Source organism: Camelus bactrianus, chromosome 16 (genome assembly GCF_048773025.1).
Source record: "Camelus bactrianus isolate YW-2024 breed Bactrian camel chromosome 16, ASM4877302v1, whole genome shotgun sequence".
NCBI classification, from domain to species: Eukaryota; Metazoa; Chordata; class Mammalia; order Artiodactyla; family Camelidae; genus Camelus; species Camelus bactrianus.
Window position 1 is genome coordinate 14,515,525 of NC_133554.1, and position 21,949 is coordinate 14,537,473.

General features: G+C 39.0%; 1 protein-coding gene across 5 annotated transcripts; it reads left to right on the forward strand.

The window, feature by feature from the left end:
• Nucleotides 1-154: 154 nt before the first annotated feature.
• TUBD1 (tubulin delta 1) lies at nucleotides 155-19,772 on the forward strand. 5 transcript variants are annotated; one of them, XM_074342703.1, is made up of 10 exons: nucleotides 162-408; nucleotides 1,246-1,461; nucleotides 3,171-3,318; nucleotides 4,227-4,443; nucleotides 5,184-5,415; nucleotides 9,692-9,856; nucleotides 15,507-15,647; nucleotides 17,357-17,540; nucleotides 19,134-19,285; nucleotides 19,633-19,772. In XM_074342703.1, the coding sequence occupies exons 2-9, from the start codon at nucleotides 1,290-1,292 to the stop codon at nucleotides 19,234-19,236; spliced, it is 1,362 nt and encodes a 453-aa protein (XP_074198804.1). In that variant the 5' UTR covers nucleotides 162-408; nucleotides 1,246-1,289; the 3' UTR covers nucleotides 19,237-19,285; nucleotides 19,633-19,772. The 5 variants fall into 5 exon arrangements, with proteins under 5 accessions (XP_045369705.2, XP_074198804.1, XP_045369702.2 ...); XM_045513746.2 differs by having other exon boundaries at nucleotides 9,695-9,856; nucleotides 19,134-19,772; XM_010951025.3 differs by having other exon boundaries at nucleotides 163-408; nucleotides 19,134-19,772.
• Nucleotides 19,773-21,949: the final 2,177 nt, after the last annotated feature.

A 21,949-nucleotide genomic window follows, 5' to 3' on the forward strand; every position in this document is an offset into this window, starting at 1 on the left:
CAGGAGTCTGTGAAGCCGAACTGTGGTCAGTGAACATGCGTAGAACCATTGCCAGGAACCAGGTACTGGCAGAAACATGCGCAGAAGCCCAGCCGAAGCCGCTGCTGGAAGCCAGATCATGCGCATTGTCGGCTAAAGCGTTTGATGGACAGTGAGCATGCGTACCAGGTCTGAAGTAGCTAAATTGAAATCGAACATGCGTAATTAGCCTTTCTGAATAGGGAAAAAAAGAAAAAAAACATCCCCCCCCAGCCCAAAACCCACAACAAATCTCTCCGTTTGTAGAACATGCGCATTCGTAGTCTGTAGCTTTTTATTTTTTGGTATTAAATGTGAGCATGCGCATAGTGAGAGGGAAGGCGTTCTGAAGTTTGAACCGGACAGAAACGGCTGGTCCTGGTGCTGTCAGTGAGTGGGGTTAATGGGGAACTCCTGGGGCTGTGTAGAATGGAAGGCTCTTGGCGTTGCTATTTACTAGTTGAATGACCTTGCGAAAGTCACCTAACCTTTCAGAGCCTCCTACCTGTAAAATGGAAATAAATACCTATTTTGCAGGGTTGTTTGATTATCCAAGTAGAGTTTGGCTCACAAGCCACTGCTCTTTGCAGTGCTGCATAGAGCCGGTGTGAGGTCTTTGCCAAAAATTGTCTTTTCATTGTTAAAAGTAGTGAATACTTGCTCTAATATTTCATCTGGTCTCCTTTTTTCCCAAGCTTCGTCTTCCTTGGCTGTCCTACCTGAGCTAAACACAAAGTCTTTCTCATACGTGTTACTGTAGTTACCAGAACAGAAAGGCGATTGGTGGAGAGAGGAAGTCATTATTTAGAAGAAAGAAAATTAGTGTTAATTAAATATACTATTGTAGAGCTAACTTATGCATTCTAAATATTCCTCTGGTGTGAAGTGTATACTACAAATTCCTTCAACCAACATTAGTTTTGTTTTGTTTATTTTAAATACATGCTTAGGAAAATAGCAATTACAAATGAGATTTTGGAAGCCTTTGAGTTGTGTGTGAATGGATTTGGGTACAGTAAATCCCGAATCCCAAAACCTTTTGGAGAAAAAGAACAACTTCCTTAAATGACTGGCTCCTAGACAACATAGCTATTTTATCTATAACACTATATGCATCTTTGTATTTAAAAATTATATTTTATTAATGTATATTAACAAATACAGCATTTTGTTTGTTCTTTACTAGTAATGTAGTGGTTCTCAAAGACTGTATTTTTTCTATTACAGGTTTCTCACTTTTTTGAGGAGATAGGCCTAGTTTGTGTCTCAGTATGTCAATAGTAACAGTGCAACTTGGCCAGTGTGGCAATCAGATTGGTTTTGAAGTGTTTGATGCTTTATTTAGTGACTCACACTGTCCCCAGAAATTCTGCTCTAAAAGAGAGAATGAGGCATATCAAGCATCTTGCAAAGAAAGATTCTTCAGTGAGGAGGAAGATGGAGGTATGTGTGGTCCACAGTCCTCTCCTTTACTCTGACATAACCAGCCTCTTCAAGGTGGTGTCTGAACCCCATCCCCTTCTATCTTACTGGGGAATGACTTTGCTCTCAGCCTTTTGTTTCTCTGTTAAAGATTCTTTGCCTCGCCTGTTGACACCTTCCCCTCAGCATGTGAGCATGCTCAGATCTTTCCAATCTAAAACCAACCAAACAGCGGTAGGGTATATCTCAGTGTGGTAGAGTGTGTGCTTAGCATGCATGAGGTCCTGGGTTCAATCTTCAGTACCTCCATTAAAATAAGTAAATAAACCTAATTACCTCCCCTCCCTCACAAAAAGTAAATAAAACCAAACAAACAAAACTTAGCTCTTGACCATAAGCTTTTTTCTTCCTCTTATCTCTTTGCCTGCTCATCTAAGATTCTCAAAGGAGAACCTTCTTTAACCAACTCTAATTCTGCTTCTGCCCTATAACAGCACTGAAGCTATTCTATGAAAAATTCCCAATGATCTCCTGATTAACCAGATCCAGTGACTGTTTTTCTTTTCTTAATTCACTTAACTTCTCTAACCGGATTTGATAACATTAACTGTAAAACTCCCTGCTTAAAACTCCTCCTTAGTCTCTGAACTTTTCTTGTCTGGTGGTTGCAGCTCAGCCTCTTCTCTGTCCTCACTTTATATAGTTCTCTCTGGGCAATTTCAGTTACTGTCGAATTTTGCTACATCTTTTACTCTAGTGACTCTCAAATCTCGAGTGTGGCCTCTCTTTGCTTAGTGAACACCTCCGCCTGCATCTCTCACGTGTACCTCAAACTTAACATCTCCATACTCAAGGGCGTTCATTATCTCTCCTTTGAAACTTGGCTCTTCCTGTCCACAAACCATTAAACATCAAAATCTGCTTAGTTTACCTCCTGTATAGCTCTTAAAACTCTTCTCTGCTTTCCGTCTTCACTGTCATTGCCTTAGTTCTGGCTCTGTCCTCTCTCACCTGGACTGTTTCAAGACACTCCTGAGTTTCCCTGCCTAGTCTCTTGTGTCTGTCACATCTGTCTTCCAAATGCTGTACTGAGAAAGACATCTGACTATTCCTCCCCTGCTTGAACATTTTCAGTGGTTTCACATTACCTAAAAAATAAATTTCAAGCTTTTTAGCATTGCATGCAAGGGCTTCCAAGATCTGAGCCTTGCCTGCTTCCCATCCCCATCCATCACTTCTCATGCCCCCTCTTTCTCCATCTTCTGCCTCAACAATCCTGATCTGCTTGTTCTGCCCCTGGTATTTTGTACCTCTGAATATGCTGTTCTGTTAGTGTAGATTTGCTGAGGGTCGTATCACATCATACTGTGATTAAGTGTTGATGTATCTTCTCTCTCCCACTGGTCCTCCTAGGGCTAGATTGATGTCTTCATCCCTGTATTCCCAGCACAGCACATAGCACATTGTAAGCACTCAGCAGATGTTTGTAGACTTGACTTAGTCATCATTTTAGTCCACATTCATTCAACCTGCCTAGCAGAATGCCAGGCATTATGAACCATCTGCATACACCTGCTGCTTCCTACTTCAATTTCTAAGCAGAATGAACAGCTCTTTCTATCTTCTGTCTTTGAAAAATTCTTTTTTGGATATAGACGTTTATGCTCTGAGTTAACCCAAATAAGACATATGAAATATTTTTTTTTTGATTCTTTTTTTCCCCTCTCTAGTTCCAGTTGCCCGTGCTGTACTGGTTGACATGGAACCTAAAGTTATCAATCAAACACTGTCAAAGGCTGCCCATTCTGGCCGTTGGAAATATGGCCAGCATTCACACCTCTGTCAAAAACAAGGTTCTGGAAACAACTGGGCATATGGGTAAGAATAATTCCTCATGATTTTCCATTTAGATACAGCTGCATAGTCAATTAATAGTGTATTTACAGCTGCACAGTGGTTATATATGAAACACATAATCTTGAAATTGCCGTTTTAAAATTTAGAGTGTGACTTTGTCCAGAAGATGCTCATTCTGCCTCATGTATGTCTGTGCTTCAGGTCCAGGTAGTGATGAAATCAAGACCCTCTTGCAGCAGGGTTTTCTACTTCTTTGCTGTCCTTCTGCCAAGCTAACTTATTATCAGTACAATATCTTTATCTGGCAGGTATTCCAGTTACTAGGGAATATGACAAGACAGTTGCTTAGGGTTCTCTGGAAAATTCCAATGCCTAGGACTCACTTCCAGAAATTCTGCTTTAATAGATTTTGGATGAAATCTGAATGTGGGGATGTTTTAAAGCTTCTCTAGGTGATTCTAATGTGTAGCGAAGTTAGAACCACTGCTTTAGGAGTATTGCTATGAAAATTGAATATTATGTTGTACCATAAACTTGCAGGACTACATAGTAATTGAAGTCTGCAGCCAAAGGAATGGCCTATAAAAGAGAATTTTCTATTCCCAGTAAATTCACTCACCTAGATGTCCTATTCACCTGTTAAAAATATTTAACTTGCGGAGTGGGTATAGCTCAGTGATGGAGTGCGTGCTTAGCATGCACAAGGTCCTGGGTTCAATCCCCAGTACCTCCATTAAAAAAAAAAAAGACTTTAAAAAATATTTAACTTGTATATTTTAAATTTTGTCAATCAGAGTATGTATACCTTTCATGAGAGTTAGTTCACTTCTTTAGGTTTAAAAAGCCTTCAATATCTTCTATCATCTCTGCATTCCATTTCTCTGGTTAGGTTGAAAGATGTTTGTCTTTTGTTCTTTTACATTGCATAGTTACTCTGTCCATGGACCCAGGCATGAAGAATCTATAATGAACCTCATCCAGAAGGAAGTGGAGAAATGCGACTCTTTGAGTGGTTTTTTCATCGTAATGAGTATGGCTGGAGGCACAGGATCAGGGCTGGGAGCCTTCCTTACACAGAACTTACAAGATCAGTACTCAAACTCTTTGAAAATGAATCAGATTATATGGCCTTATGGAACTGGTGAGGTATGAACATATCAATTGAAAATTTTATATTTTGTATTCTTTGCAGTTAAAACAAATGTTGGTAAGAGATTGATGCCATCCTTTCTTTGGTAATGTTAAGTTACTGCATCGGGAGTGATTATACAATATGGTACTTTTGTGAACAATTCATTTAACTTTGCTTAAACTTTCCCAAACAATGAGGTGTCCTTGTTTTTAAAAATTCCAAGGAAGACAATTGTGCATCCTCTCTCAGAAATCCATTCCTGGATTAGTCCCTCTGGCTACTGTATGTAAAGCAGGGACCTTGACTTTGTGCCATTGCCAACCTCCAAAGAATTTTCACTTCTTTCCATTGAAAGGAAATTTCTCTGTAGGCCAATTTCCTGTTGATCAGCCTCGTAGGAGAAATAATAAAATGGAAATGAAATAAGTCATCATAGGAAATGACGTAAGAAGAAAGCCTGATTGTAATAGTCACCATTTATTGAGCTCTTAGTATATACAGGGCACTGTTCTAAGTGCTTTACTTGCATTCTGTCATTAGTTCTTACAACTCCAGGAAGCTGGTATAATCATTATCCCCTTTTTAAATGAGAACACAACACTGAGGCATAGAGAGATTAAATAACTTGTCGAAGATCATATAGCTAGAAAGTGCAGAGCTGGGAGTTGAACCCAGGCCAAGATGTCCTTAGAAACGTACCCTCTTAACCTCTGTTCTCTCCTGCCTTTTGTATTTCTGGCCTTTTTCTCTCCAGGTTATTGTTCAGAACTACAACTCCATTTTGACTCTTTCTCACTTGTACCGATCTTCAGACGCCCTCCTTGTCCACGAAAATGATGCTGTTCATAAGATCTGTGCGAAACTGATGAATATCAAGCAGATCTCCTTTCGTGATATAAATCAAGTCCTAGCACATCAGCTGGGAAGTGTGTTCCAGCCTACTTACTCTGGGGAAGGCTCATTTCACTACAGAAGAAATCCACTAGGTATTTGTCCTCCTGTGTATTATTTGTAGGAAAGTCTTAGGTTCTGAAAGCCTTACCGTTATCTTCTCTTGACTCCTCCCCTCTGTCTTATTGAGAAGTTGTGAGAAGTTACTCAGTTGCTCAAAAGAGTAGTGGGTTTCCACTAATTCCATTCTTCAGGGTCCTTTCTCTCCTTTTTTTCCTTTTTAATAACTTTGAGATATAACTCACATAGCATACAATTCACCCACTTAAAGTGTACAACTCAGTGTTTTTTTTAGCATAATCACAAAGTTGTATAACCATCATTTTTATCACCCCATAAAGAAACCCACCATTCTTTTCTCAGCTTATTTATCAAGTGGTACTTTATCAACTCAAATCATCTAGACACAATGACTCTGTAATCTATGTCCCCTAGTTCTAATCTCTTCCCCAAATAGTTGCCTATCCCAGTTTTCTTAGTTGCCTTCTGCTTCTTCAAATTTAGCATGTTCTGAATGGAGTCATCATTTTTCCTCTTGTCTTCTCTCCCTGCCTCCTCTTCTTCAGTTCCTGCCACCTGGATTTCTCCCACGGTCCTCATATCTCATCAGTATGCTCAGACCTGTTAATGCCATCTCTGCCATCTGTCTGCATTCTTCCCTCCCTCCCTGTCTCTCTCACATTGGTTCAGTTGGTCAGTATCTCTCAACTAATATTGCATACTCCCCCTGAATACAGAGTTCTCTCTATTTTCTCTGCCTCCTTTTTCCTCTCTCTTTCTTTTTCTTTTTCGCACAAAAACAGAAGCTCACATCGACATGGACATTCTTGGCTTACATGGACATTCCTGGTGTGTTACTTTTAAAGATAAGCAAACACATTCTGGGGAACTGTACTCAGAAAATAAAAGCAGTAAGGTAGATGGGTGCTCCCTTGACTCCTAGCACCACGTGCAAACTTAATGGCGTTGGGGCCACATTTGCCCTTTCCTTTCTGTCCCAGGGGGAGAAGTATCCTGCTCCTGTCAAAGGCCAGCCTCTCGCCTGGGTTCTGGGTCCCCCTTTCTCTTCTCAGGGACTTAATTCCTCGCTCATCACTCATCCTCACTCGTCATTAACCCTTTTATTCTCTTTTTTCGTCCTTTTTAGGCCCCTCTTCCTTTTCCTAAGCTATAAGTGCTGGTCTTGGACCCTCTCCCCAGGTGACTGACCCAGTTCCATGGCTTTAAACACTATTTGTATCCTCCAACCTACCAGTTACTCTCCAACTCTGATCAATTCCCTAAGCTCTAGATTTCTGTGTCCAGCGGCCTTCTCAACATCTGTATGTACACATGGACATCCCAAACATGTGTCTAAAACAGATGACTTAGCTTTCCCTCAGAGCCCTATTCCTTCCTCAATCCCTCAGTTGCTCAACTTTAAAAACCTGGGTCCAAATTTCTTACAGTAGAGCCTACAGTGGCTTTGGTTGTATGTGATCTGTCTCCTTCTTCCAGTTTCTCTCCTCTCTTGCACTCTCCCCTTGCTCATGAGCTCAGGAGCTAGGGGCCTCCTCATTATTTCCTGTAATGCTCACCAGGGTGGCTATTCTTACCGCCCTCCTGTCTTCCTGCTCCCTCTCCCAGGAATATTATCTTGACCGTATTTCCCTTTTCATCTTTCAAGTGTCAGCTCACTGTTACCTTCTTTAAATAGCCTTCCTCCAGTGTCCTCTTTGTAGAGTGATTGTCTATAGTATCATCCTGTTGGCTTCTTTCCCAGGATTTTTTACTCTCTGTCATTCTTTTGTTCGTTTATTACCTTTTTTATTCATTGTTTCTACTCACTAGAATGGAAGCTCTGTGAAGGCAAGACCTAGTCTGGCTTGTTCACTGTATCCCATGTCCTTGGAGCGGTGCCTGCCGTATAGTAGGTCCTTGCTAAGTGGGACAAAACAAATGAAGATAGAGTAAGGAGAATGGATTTGAGAGAGAGTGGGTGTGGGGTAAAATAGACAGGAGTAGGTGCTGGATTGCATCTAGGAAATGAGAGGTGTAGAGCATAGTTCCTGGGACCCTGGTTTACACAGCAGTATAGATGGTGGTGCTGTTAGCAGAGGCTGGAGACACTAGAAAAGGCCCTGATTTACAGGGCACATTGCAGCAGAGAAAGAGATGGGTCTTAGACATGCTGAGTGTGGGTGCCTTTGCCATATCTTAGTGACATCTTCAAACACCTAAGTGGAGCCAGTTGGCCGGAGGACAGCTCACCTAGTCTAACGACTTCTACTTTTGCCAACACACAGCCGTTTCCCTAAGTGCAGCCGCCAGACTGAACTCTGGCTTTACGGTGTTGAAAGGGTTAAATCAGATCTGGTCACTCTCCTACTCAAAACTTTCCCATCTCACCCACGGGAGTCACATACAAGGCTTTGCTCTATCTGGTCTCTCATTACTTTCCTGATCTGATATCCTACCCAGCTCTCCTTCACTCACTCTCTTCCAGTCACACTGACCTCCACACCGTTTTCCAGACATGCCTGCCATGCCCCTGGGTCTCTGCACTAAATGACCTCAGATATCCACGTGGCTCCACTCGGGTGTTTGTGGAGATATCAGGGCATCAGCATCAGTGGGCATCAGTGTCTGTGGATTGTGAATTCCGAGGGGACCCCAGTCTGCCGTGGGGGGTGCCTTTCTGACAGGCACAGATAATGTGAGGAGTGGGGCTGAGCCAAGATTGGATTTTCACCAGAAAGATATGATGAAGAGACAGAGGGGTGAGGAGATGAGTAAAGAGGCAAGTGAAGAAAGGGCAAGACTGAGGATTGAGAAATCGGTGTGGGGAGGCGGGGGTCAAAAAATAAATTAATTTTAAAAATAAATAAATAAATCAAGGGTCCACAGCTTGGGCTCTGTCTGAGTCCACTCAGGCTGCCATAAGAGAAGTACATAGCCTGAGTGTCTTACATAAAACAACAGACGTGTATTCCTTGTAGTTCTGGAGGCTGGGAAGTCCAAGATCAAGGCACCAGTCATTTCAGTGCCTGGAGAGGGCCCGCTTCCGGGTTTACAGATGGTCATTTTCTCACTGCGTCCTCACATGGCAGAAGGGGCGAGAGACCTCTCTGGGGTCTCTTTTTATAAAGAGACCTCCTCACCTCCAAAGGCCCCACCTCCTCCTAACCCCTCCTAATACCATCACCTTCGGGGTAAGGATTTCAGTGTGTGGATTTGGGGGGGGACACAAACTTTGAGTCCATACCAGGGTTTGACAAGGTCAAGAATGGTTAAGATGATTTCATTTCTTGGTAATTATAAATAATGTTGCTGTTAAAAAAAAAAAAAAGAATGGTTCAGATGAGGGCATAAATGAACAAGAAAGCTGGAGGGAAAAGCAGATTGTAACAATCTGTGCATCAGTGCTCAGGAATTACTTGCTGGCTGTTGTTTGTTTATGCGTGCTATGCGATAGAATTTAGCTCTAGGTATTTTACAGAAAGGATTCTTATGTTTAAATGAAACTCCACTAGCCGTTAAGATCAATTTGTGTGGCATTTTGTAGATATTTGTATCAAAGGTTGTTCTTTCTGTTAGGACATAGGATATGAATTTGCATTCAATGTTATCGTAAAATTCTAACTTCATGTTATGGTAAGATATTTTTCTTTCTTTAGGTATTTTCTATACATATATAAAAAATATAAAATACATAAAAATATAAAAGGTATATTAAAACTTTAAAGATTTTTAAAAATATATCAAATAAGCTCCGGATGAAAAACAAATTAGCCTTTCTCCTTAATTGTTTTATTACAAATACAATGTTCTAAAGGTAGGCATATTCTTGTCTTCAGGAATTACTGATCCTGTCTTCTTTCCTAGTAGAGTTTGATATTAACAGGTTCTGATTATCATTTAACCAGATAAAGTAAATAAGAGATCTAGGGAAATTTCTAAAGGAATATCTAATGAATACAGAATGACAATAAAAGCACATTAGCGCTCATGTTCACATTGTTTTCCTGGGATTTAGCTACATATTTCATTCGCATTTCCAGTTACTTATCTGAAAAGAAACTCTTGTTTCCTTTTTGGCAAAGTGTGTTTTCTCACTCAGGCCAAAGTAGGTGCCCAAATCAAGCAAATATGTGGTCTGTAATAGATATTGTCTCTGAAATTGTATTTACATTTTAAAATTTAAGCAATTTTGGCCTTAGAGGAGAAAACACATTTGGCCCCCAAGCCATCAAATTGTGGTTGTATATGAGCCAGCAGAAACAATGTGGAATTTAAAAATTTAGTTCAAAAAAATTGTTTTTTTCTTTGCAGTAGACTTAATGGAGGATTTAGTTCCCCATCCAGAATTCAAGATGCTGGGTGTTCGTAACATTCCTCAAATGTCTGAGAATTCCCTGGCATACAGCACGTTTACTTGGGCTGGCCTCCTCAAGCATTTGAGACAGATGCTCATTTCTAATGCAAAAATGGAAGAAGGTAAGGGATATTTTTAAAATATGCAGCCCACAAGCTGGGAAAAATGCCTGTCCTGGGCTTCTTGATATACACTGGCATGGGCCAGTTGAAATAATGGTGCCTTCTTCTGGTCAGGGAGGCTCCTGTAAAAACTCACCAGAACATCCCAGTAGGACTTCTTGATCACTTCACAGTTTCATTTCTCAAAAAAAATTTCAAATTAGTGTGACATTTACTTTTTTTTTTCAGGGGGAGGTAATTTGGTCTATTTATTTTTAGGGGAGATATTAGGGATCAAACCCAGGACCTCATGCATGCTAAGCATGCGCTCTACCACGTGAGCTATACCCTCCCCCTGACATTTACTTTTATTTTAATTTTTTTCAAAGTAATATATGAACATAATTTTTTTAATCAAATAGTCAAAATTCATTTAAGTGTATACTTAAGTCTGGACATCTTTATGTAAATTACATCTCAATTTTTTTTTTTAAAGTCAAGTAATTGTCCAGCATGAATTTATAATGAGGAAGAGAACAGCCTATCCTACACTTCCCTACTGCCCAGCAGAAACAACTTTCAATGTTTTTAGCTATTTCTTCTGGAATTTGCCTCCATACTTCTAAAGGTCTTGCTTATACTGTTATTTTTTTTTTTCATTTTCCAGGTTTAGATATTATCAGTTGCCTGCCTAAAGTGAAGTTGAGAATTGAATCTTCTTCCACCCCCTACACACATATAGGGCACACACACACCCCCTCCATCCTCCCTCCTCCTAATCTAGTTAAAACACACTTTTGGGTTAGATCAGTTTTCAGTGTTTGTATTATTGTGTTATTCTTGCTATGTAAATAGTGTTCACAGTGGAGCTATGGACTGTACACACAGATTATCACCTTTTATTTCACATACAGTTTACTTTTCCCTCCTAGAGTTAATAAGTATTTTGATTTGGTTGCTATTCTTCGTACCTATTACTAGTCTACCCCTAAACTTTTCCGTAAAAATGAAACCAGCATGTTCAGACCTCTCAGGTAATCATCATTTCCATTGTCTGCTTGGAGATGTCCCCTCGGGAGGCCTTCTTCCTCCTGTCCAGTCTGCACTGGTTACTCTCCAGGCTTGATAAGCAGCCAGCACTGGCATCTCTGCCTCCTTCTGTGCTCTGGCCTCTGTTCCCTGGATTTCACATCTTCCTCTTTCTGGGTTTATTCCCTCATATTGATAGACCCTACCCTCTCGGAGCTTCCCAAGAAAGAGTACAGGGAAGGTAAAAATTTTAAGGCTGTAAATGTCACCATTCTCCGTTTACATTTGGTTGATAGTTTGTCCAGGTAAAGGATTCGAGGTTGGGCGTCATTTCTGCTGAGTATTTTGAAGGCATTGCTCTGTTATCTTCCAGTTTCCAGTGTTGCTGTTGAGAAGTCCCACTTTAATTCAATTCCTAATCCTGTTTTGTTCTCTCTTGTATCTTTTAGGATTCTTTTCTCTTTGTCTCTAGCATTCTGGAATTCCTTAGTGTGGATTTTTGCTGTATCTCAGGAGGCAGTAAACTTTATGAGGGCAGAGATCCTTATCTGTTGGGTTTACTGCTGTATTTTCAGAGCCTCACTGGTTTAGCCTTTCCTGAGCAGGAAGCATCTTGATGGATGGAGGGGGCACTCCCCTCACTGGAGAAGAGTCTGGGACTCTTAACTGCTTCTCATACAGATTTTTAACTAATCCTCCTGTCTCTTCCTCTTTCAGAAGTACCTGGCCTGCTTCCAGGACCTCCACTGTAGGCAGAAGTTTCCCTTCCCCTGGTTGCTAAGTCAGTAACTACTGGTTCATTTGATTTCCAAATTTTTGTTACCATCATCTTCTCTCCCCATGCCATTTTTTTTTTCTTGTTTATGCCTTTTAAAAAAATCACTGTAGTGTCTTGTTAGTGAGATTTAGGGAGTAAACTGGTGTGTTCAGTCTGTCACATTTAACTGGCAGTCACTACTGTGTATTATTTCAGTAGCATATATTTGACCACAAATTACAGTAAGTTAGGTTTCAATAATGTGAAAGTGAATTCCCTCTACATGTACTTGTAGTACCTAATGGATTTTAGATAATAGTGCCTGAGGTTTGGAGATAAGCAGAAAGTTCCCATCTTAATGCTTCCTGGACTTCTCGGCCGCAGTACCGGTTTTTCTAGCAATACCTGTTATCATCTCAAGGAACACAGTGTTCCTCAGGGTAAGATGTCCTGTTTAGGTCAGTAAACCAGTCTGTTTAGTCATTTTCCCATCTGAGAATTTCTTTTTTCTTTTTTTTTCAAATGGCAGTACTGGGGATTGAACCCAGGATCTCAAGCATGCTAAGCATGTGCTCTACCACTGAGCTATACCCTTCCCCACCCCCCAGTCTGGGAATTTAAACTGTCAACATTTTCTCACAATTATAGACAAGAGTTTTGAACATATAAATGTTTCCATATGAATATTAATATATGAATAAATATGTTAATGTCATTAAACAGCCTGAAGGATGAAGTTTTAAAACTCTTTATGTGTGTCAGACTACTCTGTATGCAGATTGGCCCCATTAATATTGCCATCAGCAATGTATCTTGTTTCTACATATCCCAGCAACAGGAGGAGTGAGTGATCCAAGAGGGAGTGAGCAGAAGTTACACTGTCGTTTATGACCTAGTTTTGGAAGTGACACACCATCATTTTGCACCATCCTTTTGGTTATTAAAGTCAGGCCTATCCCATGGGGAGAAGGCAAGGATCCCTGGGGTTCATCCTGGAGGCTGGCTGCTAGTCTCTGTCCTCTAACGAATTGTGCCCTCCCATACACAGAATGTACTGAATCCCTCCCAAGCCCCCCAAAGTTACATCCCATTAGCACCTCAGCCTAAAGTCCAGAATCTTGTCCTCTAAAACCAGGTCCAGGTGTGGATTTACACTCCTCAGGTGTGATTTCCTGAGTGTAGCTCTTTAAGGACACCCCACCGCCAACAGACCATGGTGGAGCAGGCGCAGGATGACTGGTAGACACTCCCTTTCAAAAAGGGGGAAATGAAAGGCACATGGGAGCCGTTGGTCTATAAGGATTCAGCAGGGCTCACGCTGACAATTTCTTGGTTAAAATGTAAGGCCTGGGAAGACTTTTCCATGGCTTTTGGCTTGGCCCTCTGAACCAAGCTATATTATAATTTTACTTTTATTTTTGTTTTATTTAAAACATATTTAAAAATTTTATTCTATTAGTTGACTTATTTTTGGCTAGTTTGGATTAATTTATTAATTTATTCATGTGAGAACTAGAGAGTCAGAATTCTAAGGGTGTATGTAAACAGATTTTGGCGGAGGGGGGAGGTTAATTAGATTTATTTATTTATTTGCTTTTTTTTAATGGAGATACTGGGGATTGAACCCAGGACCTTGTGCATGCAAGTCATGAACTCTACCACTACTGAGTTATATCCTCCCCTTAAAGACTTTAAAAATTAAACTGGCATCATATTATATGCATTTTTTGTTCCACACCTTTTTTCAACATATTTTGTGGCTTTCATTCCAATTTAGTACATTTAGACATGCCTTATTATTTTTAGTAGCTACAAAGTTGTGTACTGTACATGTGCCATAACATTATATATACATAGATTAAAAAGTCAAGTAATTCTACAATGCAGGTTGTTAAAATTATTAGTCCATAGCCTTCTTCTATTGTCTCCCTCCCAGAGACAACTGTTTTTCAGAACTCTTTTGCTGTATTTATCTACACATTGCCATTTATAGATTTTTTAATTATTTGCTTCCCACCATGGAAGGTTAGGATTTAGCTTTTTTCTCACACTGGCCCCTAAGCCCTAAAACATCCTCTGTCTCCTCATCCTTTTAATATAGTGGTGGTGTCATCACTGGATTAAAGCAATACTGAGCTTTACATCATCATGACCAAATACATGGTATTCACAGCTGGGCGACGGAGTATCCTGTGAATACTGTTCCCTTCCTGTGTAATGTTTAAATTTTCTTTGGAGTTAATAATTGCTTTGTTCTCCTATTTGCTTAGTTTTTCTGTGTACCTGTCAGTTATTCAGTCCTGTTTCTCTACTTGTCTGAATTTTTTCTTGATATGCAGGCACACCTCATTTTATTGCATTTTGCAGATATTATGTTTTTTAACAAACCAAAGGTTTGTGGCAACCCTGCATCGAGCAAGTCTGTTGGCGCCATTTTTCCAACAGCATTTGTTCATTTCGTGTCTGTGTCACAATTTTGATAATTCTCATATTTCAAACTTTTTCATTATCATTATATTTGTCATGGTGATCTGTGATCAGTGATCTTTGATGTTACTATTGCAAAAAAATTACAACTTGCTGAAGGTTCAAATGATGGTTAGCATTTTTTAGCAATAAACTGTTTTTTTAATTAAGGTATGTATATTGGGTTTTTTTAGATATAATGCTACTGCAAATTAACAGACTACATTATAGTAGTGACAGTATAGTAGTAAAAAAACATAACTTTTATAATTACTGGGAAACCAAAAAATTTGTGTGACTCGCTTTATTGTGATAATTCACTTTATTGCAGTGGCTGGAACCAGACCTCCAAAACCTCCGAGGTCTGCCTGTGTTTAGGTATACTGTCAGTTTCATCTTCTTTTAGAAATCTCCCTTAGAGCTTCTGACCTGCTTCAGTCTAGATTTTTTTTGCCCTCTTCAGCAAGGTTCTTTTGTTATCCTGGATATTCTGTTTGCCTGTTTGCTGTGTTGGAGATTCTACTCAGAGAGACAAAGCCCCAGTGACCTAGGGGCAGAGAAGGGAGGGTCGTGGTTTTCCTAGTTTTCACTTGAGCTCTCTGCTTTTGGTACGAACCCTGCCCTTACCTCTGTCTGGTGTTCTTCAGACCAGAGACCCTCGATCATATCCTCTCCAGAAAATAAACCTTTAGCTTTCTGCTAGGGTGGGGAAGAAGCAGTCAGCATGATAAACAGACCAGTTTAGCAACATTCCTTAAGCTGAAGTCAAAGGTAGACGTGCTCACCATGCCTGAGCCAGTGACTTCGCATTTTCATGGATTCCCTTAAGGAATGCTGCTCCATGTTCTAGGGACACAAGGACAATAATGTGTGAAAAAACACTGGCATCATTAATGCCGAGTCAAAGAGTGATAAAGTCACTGAATGTGAAAATGTTTTAGGAAAACCTTAACCGACTTATTTTGTTATATTTATATTTTTATGTATGCTCAAGAATGATATATGATTTTTTTTAATATAAACCTAATAAACTCTAAAAGAACTCTGAATAAGTATAAGATTGATTGTAAGTGAATAATCTAATTGACATTTATTTTTAAAATTTTTATTTATCAATTAATTTTAATTTTTAAAATTATTATTTTGTTTGTTTTTTGGGAGGAGGTAATTAGGCTCATTTATTTATTTATTTATTTATTTATATTGGAGGTGCTGGGGATTGAACCCAGGACCTCATGCATGCTAAGCATGCGGTCTACCACTGAGCTCTACCCTCGCCCCAAAATAATTTAATTGACAAGTTTTGACAACTTATACTGCTCAAATGGAAATTTATGTAAAATACACATCCTGTAATACATTTTTCTCTTCTTGTTCAAAGCCATTTGTAAAATCTCTTGCTTTTTAAATTTTTGGTAGGTATTGATTGGCAGGTACGGCCTCCTTTATCAGGACTTCCTACTCTTGGAAAAATGCCTCTCAGCAAGGAGTTGCATTTTAACACTTCCATTGCTAACTTGGTCATCCTTCGTGGGAAAGATGTGCACAGTGCGGATCTGGGTAAGCAAAAGTTAAGGCAAAAATTAATATGTGTATTTTGCACATGTACGTGGTACACATGGTAAAAAAAAAAAAGTCCCTGAATTTATTCTTAAAGAAAGGAAAATAATAACTATCTGTTTTAGTAGTAAAACGTAACCATCGTATCAATTAGTATGTGACTGGACACCAAAACAGAAGTGATGTAAACAAGAGACGAGATTAATTCTTTCTTCCTGAACCTGGTTGCTTTGTCATCCTCACCTTGTGGCTTCCTCCTTATAGTTCAAGACATCTGTTTGAACTTCAGCCATCAGATCACATAGGAATAAGCAAAGAAGGGCATGCCCCCTCCTCCTAGGGCCACACACCACACTTGTGTTTGTAGCCCTTTGACTTGAACTGTGAGCCACATCTAGCTGCAAGGGTGGCTGTGAGCACAGTTAAAATTCGGGGGCTCTGTTACTAAAGAAGAAGAGGAGAACACGCATTGCGGGACAACTAATGGTCTCCGTGACAAGCATCGTGCGGAGCGTTTTAAGGAAGCTGAAAGAAGCAGTAGTCTATTAGCTTTGTGTTTCTGCGGCAAAGTCTCTAGGTTTATGTTCTCCTTATCTGATGAGTCCAGCAGCATCCAGTTGGCTGCTTCCAGCCGTGACAGAAAGAAAGCCAAACGGTTTCATCCCTGTAATACTCTTTATTTTTTTTACATTTTTTTATTGATTTATAGTCATTTTACAATGTTGTGTCAAATTCCAGCACAGTTTTTCAGTTATACATAAACATACATATATTCATTGTCGCATGTAATATCCTTTAAATAAAACACTAGTAATAATTAAAAAGAGATCATTTCAAGTCAGTCAGATGGTGTACATTCATCATATTCTTCATTTTAGATTTTAACATAGAAGAATTAATAAAAAGATATATAATCTAACTTCCAAAAATTTACCCACAGCAAATAATGCAGATACATAGAGATGTTCTTGCAAAGAGATTCACTGCAGTATCTTTCACACTAACAGAAATGTTGAAACAACCTAAATGCCCAACAGTAGGAAATGTGTCAAATAAATTTGGTATATTCATGTAAGGAGCCTTTAAATATGGGTGATGTTTATTGACATGGAAAAGAGGTTCACAACATACTGGTGATTGAAAAGGGCATATTACATTTGACACAACATTGTAAAATGACTATTACTCAATAAAAAAAAATGTTTTGAAAAAAAAAGAAGGCCATATTACATAAAAGCATGTGTGTAAAGTTTCTTATGGTATAGCATAGGGAACTATATTCTATATCTTATAATAACCTATAATAAAAAAGAATACATATATATATATATATACACACACACATATATATATACATGTATATATGACTGATAACTATTCTGTACACCAGAAACTAACACAACATTGTAAATCAACTACACTTCAATTTTTAAAAAATGATAATACAAAAAAGGGTCAGCAGACTGTTCATAGTCATTATCTCTGGGTGGTGACATTTTAGCTGTTCAGCTGACTTTTAAATTTTCTTCGTAATACTTTCCTGAATGCTCTGAATTATTAATTTTTTATGCTACATATGGCTCATTTATCCAAAAGCAATATAAAGTTAGTTTAAAAGGCAAAACAAAAGACTTTTGGTGAAATGGATATGAAAATATCTGTTTATTAATTTGTTTCCAGAATTGATGATTTATGTCATTTTACTGTAGGGGCGTTTAAAGATCCAGCTCTCTATACTTCCTGGTTAGAGCCTGTTACCGCTTTCAACGTGTGGAAGACCCAGCGAGCCTTCAGCAAATATGAGAAGTCTGCAGCGTTGGTCAGCAATAGCCAGTCCTTAGTAAAACCGCTGGATATGATTGTAGGCAAAGCGTGGAATATGTTTGCTTCAAAGTAAGTAAAAAATAAGTCTACAAACCTTTTCTAACCTTAGGCAGATAATATAATGTTAAAACACAAGGCAGGATCTGGAGTGTCTTAGTCCATTTGGGCCTCTAGCAAAAATCGCACGGTCTGGGTAGCTTATAAACCACAGAAATTTATTTCTCACCACTCTAGAGGTTGGAAAGTCCACAATTGAGGTGCTGGCAGATTCGATGTCTGGTGAAGACACACATCCTGGTTCATCGGTGGTATCTTTTTGCTGTGTGCTCAAACGGCAGGCAGGGCAAAGGAGCTTTCATGGGCCTCTTTTATGAGGACACTAATCGCACTCATCAGGGCCCAGAATCTGATCACTCACATGATCTAATCACCTCTCAAAGGCCTTCCCTCCTAGAAACATCACCTTGGGAGTTAGATCTTCAACGGATGGATTTGGGGGGAGCACGTTCAATATGATAGCATGAGCAGGCATGGCTACCACTTTGTAGGTATAAATTTTGAGGCATGTTACTTTTCTTCATTTCCTTTCTTTTTCTGTACGATGGGTCCAAACTGAGAGTGAAGATGTGGCAAGGATTAAATGAGATAATAATGTAAAAAATACCCAAGTACAGTGCCTAACTAGTAAATGCTCAATAATTGTTCCATATGATTACTATTGTTGTTGTTGACTAAATGAGTAGTTTCTAAATGAAATGAAATGAAAGTAGAAATTTCATTATAAGGCAAGGACAATAAGATAGTTTTCCAAAATAAGATCCTTGAGAACAGAAGAGATCCTGATCTTGCTCAGTAAGAAATATTGCAAGTTCAACTCCACTTGATACTAAAAAAGTGTCTACTTGATACTAAGAATTGTGTTATCAGGTTTCCTGACCTCTGGCACAATTGCTTAATGTCAAAGCCAAATTCCTCAAATGATGGGCTAAGTTTCTACTTTAATTAGCCAGGATTCCCAAGGACCCCCCCCCCATCCTGCACGTGACCACTCCATAAGCCCCCACTCCTCAGGACTGTGACCTCTTGGTCCTTTTCTGGTGTAGTTCTCTTCCCACTCTAATTAAATGGTAGCAGCCGTTATTTCATCAATTTAACTCATGCCTGCGCTTAATATTCTTTTTAACATGATTTCCCCTGCCTCAGAACATTTTGGGGGGATGGGGTATTAAGAGGACCGCCTGGAATAGCTGGAAATTAAGTGTCAGAAAAACACTTAGGAGCCTTCACCTCATCTCGGGGACCAGACCAATGTGTTTCTACGGTGTCAAACCTTAGATAAAACATCTTAGGCACTTTTTAGAGTTTATATTGAACCCAGTCATCTCCCGCAGGGTGATGAATACGTGTCGAGTAGACGCCACACCTGAATGGGTTGCTTTTTCCTACATGTTTCTTATTGTCACACTCTTGGACATTAAATAGACATAAACTTTGAAAGTTTGCTAACCTTTGGAGCAAACACTGAAGCAAAGATAACGACTTTTAAGAGAGTCTGCCATCTTCAAATGTTCGTGAGCTAGGCAAAGTGTATTTATTGTTTGATTTTAAGAGTTACTCATTTGCTTGAGATTTTTATTTCACATTTTCTGTTTCTTTCACCAGAGCCTACCTTCATCAGTATACAAAATTTGGAATTGAAGAAGAGGACTTTTTGGACGGTTTCGCATTGTTAGAACAGGTTATTGCCAGTTACAGCAACCTCTGATTTTGACTTAAGTCATTTTTGGACTGAAATATTTTTGACACTTTTCTCTGTAAGTTTTTCAAATTCCTATCTGCTAACGTAACAAAATTAAATGCTGATTCCTCCTGCATAATACACCCACAGAAAAGGAGGGAAACCTTTTAAATGGAGCATGTTTTCAAAGAAAACATCTACTTGGTTGTTTTCCTTTGTAAGAAAAAAAATGGTGCTTCTTTAAAAAACTTTGGGAACACTGCTAAGATATTGGAACTCTGGAGCTATCCAAAAGAGGGAATATTCTTCTTTGTCCTCATGTTCATAAAACTTCCCTCTTCATTCCAAAAAGCATTCACTAAATACGAGCTAAACTTGTACAGCACAATTTGAAGCTAAGGAATTGTAATTCTGTATTTAAAGGTAATCATCTTTGAAGTGAATGCTTTGAACCACAAGAGGGAGCTGTTGTCAAATAGTGTGAATATCTATTTTGACTATTATTCTGTAACAGGGTAAGATTTTTTCTTTTCTTTTCTTTTTAATTTGGGGGGGGTAATTAAGTTTATTTATTTTTTAGAGGAGGTACTGGGGATTGAACTCAGGATCTTGTGCATGCTAAGCATGCACTCTACCACTTGAGCTATGCCTTCCGCTCCAAGATTTTCTACTTTAGGCAACTATTTAAAAATAAATGTCAGGATTTTGTTAATAAATGTATATCAGGCTTTAATACAAAGATAAATAAGTAAGTGTTTACTTTGTTTGCTTTTCTTAAATTTTCAGGGCATCCAAAAATTGCAGTTTTCTTTTAGATCTTAGAATGCCAGAGCAGGAACTGATTTTATTCGATTAGTGTTTTAAAATTACAGGTATTTGACTGATGTGGAAGATGGTTATGCCTTTCAGTAAAAGGGGTAAGCGCTTTCACCAAAATTTCACTAAGTTGAGAAGATTATCACCAAAGAAACACCGTGCTGGATGAAACTGACATGTACAAATATGGGTTTACTCAGAAGGACAAACACATTTGGACGCTGGCAGCTGAGTTTGAAGGGAATGGTGTGTTTCAATAAAACCCATCACATGCACTGTATTAACAAATGTAAAATGGGAAACAAATAGGAACATTTGCCCTTTCTGCCAAATCTACCAGTGGTGACTTATTTTTATATGGAAAAATGACAGTTCACAGATTCACTGGTTTCTTCCTTTTCTTTCCATATGGAAATGATTACCTTTTTGCTGTTTTTCTTATCAACTGTTGCTATGATTTAAAATACTGAACCATATCTTACTTCTAAGGAATGTAAAAAGTGGTCTGTTCAGCTGCTAAAAGGCACACCCACTGCTGCATTTTGTTAACCCAAGTCCACTTGAAAATAATTAGATCATAATTTTTGCAAACTACAGTTAAAAGTAATAGTTTAGCGTTGCAGAGATCCAAAGACTGAAACAATTTCCCATACTAAACCAGCATTAATGAAGATCTGTAACTGAATTACCTCACGAGGGGGTAAGCTGATTCTGAGAAATCTTGATCCAAGTTAAGCTTAAAGAAAGTCTTTAGCTGAAATCGTTTTGTATTTGAGAAAGTATGCATGATGTGCTAATGGAGACAAGTGTATTTCTAATTTGAACTCATAGAATCAATGGCAGGTGACTACTGGAAGTAAACTCCAGTTAGACAGACCCCTGGGTCCATTCACTTATGTGAGTTGACCCTTTTTAATGATCCACAGCTGCATTATTTGATCTGTGTAGATACCTAAATAGTTACAAAATTGTTTTAAACATTTACATGGAAAATATTTTTTCTTGTCTATTTGGAATAATATAAAATTTTTGCTATTAGAATTGTGATAACTTAAAATTAACACAGAGAAGCTGATGCCAAAGCTTCAAGAGAAGGGGTGGCGCTGGAAATGTACTTTGATTTGTGTGCAGATAACGACCAATCAGCCAGGACATTAGAATCATGACTTCCCGGACATACAGATTCAAAAGCTTTGAACGTGTAATTTCTTAGATTCCTGGGTAACTGGCATGCTGGGTCTCACTTAGACACTGTCCCCCAGAGCCAGGGCGCACGTTATAGGCAGTGAGTACGGTATAAATTCAAACTGCTGCTTATTTTCAAGTGTTTTCGTTCTCCCCTATTTGTGCTTTTCTTAAGAGCTCTTTAAGCTGTAGAATATCTTTTTTTCCCATTCATTCCCTCTTCCTTCTACCTTTGGGTACTCCCTCCCTCCCCAGCCTCTTAATCAATCTGCAGCATCTTTCTTCTTTATTTAACCTGTCACTTAGAATCTGGTAAGTATGCCCGCAATTCACACTTCTTAGTCCATTCAACCAGTATCTGTTCAGTGCTAGGCACTGAACAGATGTTATGGGATATAGGGATCGATACCACTTAGTCTAAATGAAGACGCTTACAACGTGGTTAAGTTTCTTGGCACATCTGGTGCTACAATTCTAGCTTCCTAATTATTGCTTATTATCTTGCCCATGTCCACATTCAATTTTTTTTTTTTTTACAAGAGATGTGGTACAAGGTAAAGAACAATGAACTGGGATCTCTAGTCGAGGCTTAAAATTTGTCTGAAGCATCTCCTCTCTGTGCAGTGGACATACCAGTGATTCTTCTCCTGACCACCATGTTTATCACACTTGCATTCCTGTCCAAAACTTTGTTTTAAAACGCGCTCCCTAAGTTCCCATCCCACTGTTCTCTCCCCAT

Excerpts from the sequence above, each read along its gene's own strand:
- TUBD1 (XM_074342703.1), top strand. The coding sequence starts at position 1,290 with ATGTCAATAGTAACAGTGCAACTTGGCCAGTGTGGCAATCAGATTGGT. Across the intron at positions 1,462-3,170 it reads CAGTGAGGAGGAAGATGGAG|TTCCAGTTGCCCGTGCTGTA; the intron begins GTATGTGTGGTC and ends TCCCCTCTCTAG. Across the intron at positions 3,319-4,226 it reads GGAAACAACTGGGCATATGG|TTACTCTGTCCATGGACCCA; the intron begins GTAAGAATAATT and ends TACATTGCATAG.